At 18.5% G+C, this 6,109-nt stretch overlaps 4 protein-coding genes across 4 annotated transcripts, besides 10 other annotated features; 3 read left to right on the forward strand and 1 right to left on the reverse strand. All coding sequences in view use genetic code 6, as the record gives it.

Moving 5' to 3' along the window:
* Positions 1-58: 58 nt before the first annotated feature.
* IMG5_001820 (trp26 thioredoxin family protein, putative) lies at positions 59-1,064 on the reverse strand (the record flags this gene model as incomplete). The annotated part of the gene is made up of 5 exons (XM_004040061.1): positions 59-62; positions 248-321; positions 380-668; positions 752-882; positions 972-1,064. 5 exons carry the CDS (start codon positions 1,062-1,064, stop codon positions 59-61), a joined length of 591 nt encoding a protein of 196 aa, XP_004040109.1.
* Positions 88-152: a microsatellite.
* Positions 88-156: a microsatellite.
* Positions 130-163: a microsatellite.
* Positions 323-362: a microsatellite.
* Positions 907-954: a microsatellite.
* Positions 907-960: a microsatellite.
* Positions 1,065-1,347: 283 nt separating the features above from the next.
* Positions 1,348-1,391: a microsatellite.
* Positions 1,353-1,389: a microsatellite.
* A 79-nt stretch (positions 1,392-1,470) lies between the features above and the next one.
* Positions 1,471-2,589, forward strand: IMG5_001830 (hypothetical protein; the record flags this gene model as incomplete). The annotated part of the gene is made up of 5 exons (XM_004040062.1): positions 1,471-1,552; positions 1,600-1,756; positions 1,807-2,104; positions 2,145-2,412; positions 2,570-2,589. 5 exons carry the CDS (start codon positions 1,471-1,473, stop codon positions 2,587-2,589), a joined length of 825 nt encoding a protein of 274 aa, XP_004040110.1.
* Positions 2,436-2,541: a microsatellite.
* Positions 2,501-2,560: a microsatellite.
* A 288-nt stretch (positions 2,590-2,877) lies between the features above and the next one.
* On the forward strand, positions 2,878-4,457 carry IMG5_001840 (WD40 repeat protein; the record flags this gene model as incomplete). Its single annotated transcript, XM_004040063.1, has 3 exons — positions 2,878-3,151; positions 3,414-4,309; positions 4,446-4,457. The coding sequence occupies 3 exons, from the start codon at positions 2,878-2,880 to the stop codon at positions 4,455-4,457; spliced, it is 1,182 nt and encodes a 393-aa protein (XP_004040111.1).
* Positions 4,458-5,431: 974 nt separating this feature from the next.
* Positions 5,432-5,824, forward strand: IMG5_001850 (hypothetical protein). The gene has a single exon (XM_004040064.1). It carries the CDS (start codon positions 5,480-5,482, stop codon positions 5,810-5,812), a length of 333 nt encoding a protein of 110 aa, XP_004040112.1. The 5' UTR covers positions 5,432-5,479; the 3' UTR covers positions 5,813-5,824.
* Positions 5,825-6,109: the final 285 nt, after the last annotated feature.

The following is a 6,109-nucleotide window of genomic DNA, read 5'->3' on the forward strand; positions in this document are numbered from 1 at the left end:
ATGTAAAAAAAAGAATATTTATTTAATAAAAAAAAAATAGATTAACCTAAGAAAAAAATCAACTATAATTATAATATTTAATATATTTTATAAATATATTAAAAAATATTAAATTATAAAATATAAAAAAAATACTTAAATTATATAAATATTAAATATATAACTAAAAAAAAGCATAAATAGATATTTATAAATAATATGATTAAAAAATCGAAATTTTCAGAAATTTTCTTTCATTAATGATTACATAGTTTTTTCTGGATCATTTTCAGCCGCCATTGGTTTTACTTCATAAATAGCTTCAACAATTTATCGTTTCATCTATATAAAGAAAAAATATATATAAAATATAAATATATATATTATTTAATAAATCTACTTTAGTATTTTCACCTTTTAATCCAATATAATTTATTGAAATTTTTTGTTTATTTTCTGCTGATATATGTAATATTAATTTACTTACATTTTAAAATTTAGTTTATCTAACAGATTAATAAGAATTACCATCTAAATTTTCATCAATTTAAAATTCTTCTTCTGGTTTTGTTTCTAAAATAGAGAAATCAACATTTTCTTGATTTATGTAAACTTTTAAATTTGTAGGACCTGTATCAGAATTTCTAGCGATTATATTAATAGATTTTAGTTTAACAATACTTAAAAATCTAATTTTTTTAATTAATTAAATTTAATTTAATTTAATTTTAATATATTTATATAAAATAATTAATATTATTTTTAATTTTACGGAATTATAAATATTAATTCAGGATCAGGATCATCGGAAGATACGAATTTGTCATTATCATTAAATTTATCTTCTTCTGATCTAAATACATTTTTACCAGATGATTCTTATTCTTCATTTAAACACATAATCTTAAAATAAATTAAAAAAAAATTTATATAAATATATAAATATATATATACATATATAATATATAATATATAATTATACTATTTTTTACTCCTTATAAATCAATTGAAGTGTATAAATCAGTTGCATTTTCTACTCCAGCATATTCTTTACAACTACAATTTGCGTTATGTACGTGATCCATATATCTTTTTTTTGTTAATTTATCTTATTTTATTATATTTTTATTATTAAATAATATATATTATAAATAGTTTTATATAATATATATATAATTATTATAAAATCAAATTTTTATATTTTTTTTTTATAATTAATTCTAATTATAAGTTTATTATGTAAAAATTAAAATGTACTTAACATATTTATCTATTTATACTAATTAAAATAATAAAATCATTATTAACAATAATTAATTTAAAAAAATATAATTTTTCTAAAATAAAAAAATATATATTGTATTTTTTTTTATTATATATATATATACATATATATATATTTATATATATTTTTTAATTTATTAAAATTATCTTAGATTAAAATTAAAATCTAATATTAATATAATAAAAAAACAATAATATTAAAAAAAAATGGTTAAAGCATATTTAAGATATACTTTCGAAAATGTATGTGGTCTCGTTTCAGGTCATTCATCTAATATAATAACTAATGGTAAAATATTTTTATTTAATTACTTTATAAAAATAAAATTAATAAAGATAATTATATATTCTCTGGTAATAGTTAATATGTAACAATAACTAATAGTAAAACTGAGGAAATCGTGAAAATTTTATTCGATAAAGATAAAAATTCCGAAGTGACATTTTTGGCATTATCAAATAGTCTAAATTATTAAAAAATACTAGCAGTTGGGTAAATAATTTATATATAAAATAAATAAATTAATAAAATTATATATTCAGGTATGTAGATGGTGATATATTAATTTGGAATTTAGAAGATTATTCTATTAAATGTAATTTAAATGCACATAAAAATAACATTACTTGTATTTAATTTAATGATGATTGTTCTTAATTAATATCTGGAAGTGATGATACATCTATAATTGTATGGGATTTATTAGGAGAATAAGCATTATATAAATTAACAGGACATAAAAATTCAATAACAGATTTATTATATTATAAATATAGAGATAATAATACAAATTAAATAAACGAATTTATATTATCAACATCAAAAGATGGATTATTTAAAGTAATTTTTTTAAAATAAAAGAATTTATATATATTTAAAGATATGGGATATGGCCATCGCATCTAGTGTTTAAACTATTTCTTCTTTAAGTAATTAAGTATGGAATATGGCATTATATAAAGAAGAAAAAATTATTTTATTAGGAACTAATAACGATGAAGTTATTGTATTAAAATTTATAACAACATAAAATTCTTAAACTAAATAAAATAAAATAGTAGAAAATATTGGAATTTATAAAAAATAATCTTTCGCTCATCCAACATAAATGACCTTTACTAATAATAACCAATACCTATTTTTATTAAGTATTACAAAAAAATATAAATTAATATATATGATAAATAAATATATATATATATATATATATATATTTATATTTTATATATATTTATTTATATATATATTTACATATAATTTTTTATATCTATATATATTTTATTAATAATTTTTTATTATTATTAGCTAATGAAAAGACCCATTGAAATTTATAAAATTTTAACACTTGAAGAATATGAGAAAAATGAAAAAAAAAGATAAAAAAAATTAAAAAAAATATAAATTCAAGTCAACAATTACGAAGCAACATAAGAGGAAGAACCAACGGAAAATAATTAAAATTATTTGCACTAAAAAAACTTTCTGAATAGAATCTAATACCACACAACATTTAATTTCTAAAAAAAATCCGTTCATTTCACTTTTGTGATTACTAATTACCTAAACAACCTAAATCTAAGAACAATTTTATTATAAATTATCACAATAACAACATGGAAATTTTCACATTTACTCTAAATGATTAAACTTCCTACTTATCCCATTAATCCGTTCACAATTTTTTGAAAAAAGGTCATAGATCAGCCATAAGAGCCCTAGCAATATCGGAAAACGAAGCATATATGATATCTGGAGGAGGAGAAAACATAAAACTATGGACAACTGAAGATCTTTAGAATATTTAATCTTTCTAAACTGAATCAAGTTAAATTATATGTTTAACATTTTTACCAAAAGACCGATTTTTCCTAGCTGGTGATAAAGAAGGTAATTTATATTTAATAGACATCCCTAAAGGAGAAATAATACAGAACTTAAAAAATGCACACTAGGCGGCTATTTGGTCTATAAATTTTCATATATAGCCTGAAGGATATGAAAATATAGTTATAATTACAGGTGGTGCTGATAATAAAATAAAATTTTGGTAATTAGTATTAAATTAAAAAAAGGAATTATTTAATTATAAGAAATAAAATCTATACGTAATTATTATTTTTATATATATAATAAAAATTTCCATTTTTAGATATGCCAGATGAAGTCTTATGTGCTAAATTTACACCTAGTGGTTATTATTATGCCGTATCTCTTTTAAATTAGACTATATAGATTCATTTTTCAGATTCCGATAGGTTATTTTTATCATTATATGGACATAAATTACCTATTATGTCTTTCGATATATCTTCTGATGGTGCTCTTTTAGTCAGTGGTAGTGCAGATAAGAATGTGAAGATATGGGGCATGGATTTCGGTAATTGTCATAAGTCTATTTTCGCACATTCAGATGGTATTACATGTGTTTAGTTTGTAAAAGATACTCATTACTTTTTTTCTTGTAGTAAAGACAGAATTGTTAAATATTGGGATGGTGACAGTTTTTAATAAATAATGCATTTTGAGGAATCCTTAGGAGAAATATGGAGTATTGCAATAGGAAAAATTGGTGATTTTTTCATTTGCGGAAGTGGGGATAAATTAATAAGAAAATATAAACAAACTAAAGACTAAGTTTTCGTATAAGAAGAGGAAGAAAAAAGAATGGAAAAAATGCTCATTGAAGATTATACTAAAGAACAATTAAAAAGAGAAGTAGAAGAAAAAGAAAAAAAAAATGCCAATAATGCCAAATTATAAGATTTAGAAGTTGGATAGGCCATTAAAAAAAAATATGAAAATCTTAAGTGTGGAGAAGATATTATGGCTGCTATTGATACTGCGGAAAGTTTAAGGGAAGAATATATTTAATTTGAAAATGATAAAATTTATTACGAAAAAAACAAGGGAATTTTAAAAGAATTATAAGTAACGGAAAGACCATGTTTTGATTAGATTTATGGACTTTCTATTCCTGAATATGTTGGGATGGTTATTAGTAAAATAAAGACTACAGAATTGGAAAATTCTTTGAGTTTTTTACATGTAAGTTATGTAGAGAAGATTATTTATTATTTGAACTTTTTTATTTAAAATAATATTTATTTGGAACTTTCATCAAGAATTCTTTTCTATTTATTAAATGCACATGAAAAGCATATTTTAAATTCGAAAAAATTAGTGTAATTATTGATTAGTATTAGAAAATAACTCAGATGTAATTTATAAAAAGAAAGGGATATTATAGGAGTTAATGTTTAAGGAATGAAAATGATTGTTTAGGAAATTAAATCAAATAATGTATAAGATATTATTACTGATGAGATTTTTACGAAAAGGTCTTAATTATTTTGATGTATATTTGTTTTTTTATTTTAAAAAATCAATATAATTATTATATTATATCAATTCTTTTAAATTTTAACAAAAAAAAAAACTTATATATCCTAAAAAGCTCTCTTATTTATTAAGAAATTAAGCAATTTAGGCATTTTTTTTCTAAAAAAAAAAATCTTTATATCTTTAACAAAAAAATTAGAAATAAACAAATTTTAAAATCTAAATAATATAATTAATTATTAAAAAATATATTATTAATAAATCTATATTTAATTTAAATACATTAAATGTAAATAACATATAAAAATCAAATAATGATAACAAAAATTTTGATTTATTATAAAAAACGAAATCCTATTTTTAAAAGAATAAAAAATTAAATTTAAATAATAAATATATAATCAAAATGATATAATATAGGAACTAGTTTTAGAATTAGAAAACTAAGAGAATAAAAAAATAAATTATTTAAATAAAATCAATAATAAATTGAAGAATATAAAATAAATAATAATTATTAGATTATAAAATTTAATTTATTTATTAAGGGAAGAAATAAGACTTAATAAAATTTTAAAATAAATATAAGAAATGAAAAAAATAAACTAATAAAAACTTCTTGATAATTTACCTTTTTTTTATTTTTTTTTTAAAAAGAAGAAGTTTAAAAAGTTCTATAAAAATAATTCTTAATTTATTTTAAATTTTTTTATTATTTATATACCTATATATATATATATATTAAAAAATATATTCCTTTATATTTTTTTTATATTTATTTATCACAATATATAAAACTAAAAATTAAATATAATAAATATTTGTTTCTATTAATAATTATTTATTCATAAAAAGAAAAAAATCGTAAAAAATTAAATGGCAAAACATCATCCAGATTTAATAATGTGTAGAAAATAACCAGGTATATCTATAGGAAGATTATGCGAAAAATGTGACGGAAAATGTGTTATTTGTGATTCATATGTACGCCCATGTGGTTTAGTAAAAGTTTGCGATGAATGTAATTATGGATCATTTTAAGGAAGATGTGTAATTTGTGGAGGTACAGGAATATCAGATGCTTATTATTGTAAAGAATGTGTATAATTAGAAAAAGATAGGGATGGATGCCCAAAAATTATAAATTTAGGTTCAGCTAAAACGGATTTGTTTTACGAAAGGAAAAAATATGGTTTTAAAAAGCGGTGAATAATAATAACGAAAAAAAAAAAAAAAGATTTAGATTTTTATATATTCATATATTTTTTTTGGAATAATTGATATTTTATAAAATTATATTTTTTTCAACTTCTATTTATTCATTTAACTAATTATAAGTTTATCCTAAAAGAGTTTATTATTAATTTAAAAATTAGTATTATTAATTTATACTAAAGTCTTGTTATTACATAAAATGATCATTTTTATTCCCATAATAGGCTTTTTAAAATAAATAGAATTATAAATTATTATTGAAGTTATTTTTTTAAATTTCGAATATTTATT

The sequence above is a fragment of the Ichthyophthirius multifiliis genome (assembly GCF_000220395.1).
Source record: "Ichthyophthirius multifiliis unplaced genomic scaffold scaff_1120509249407, whole genome shotgun sequence".
Lineage (NCBI taxonomy): Eukaryota > Ciliophora > Oligohymenophorea > Hymenostomatida > Ichthyophthirius > Ichthyophthirius multifiliis.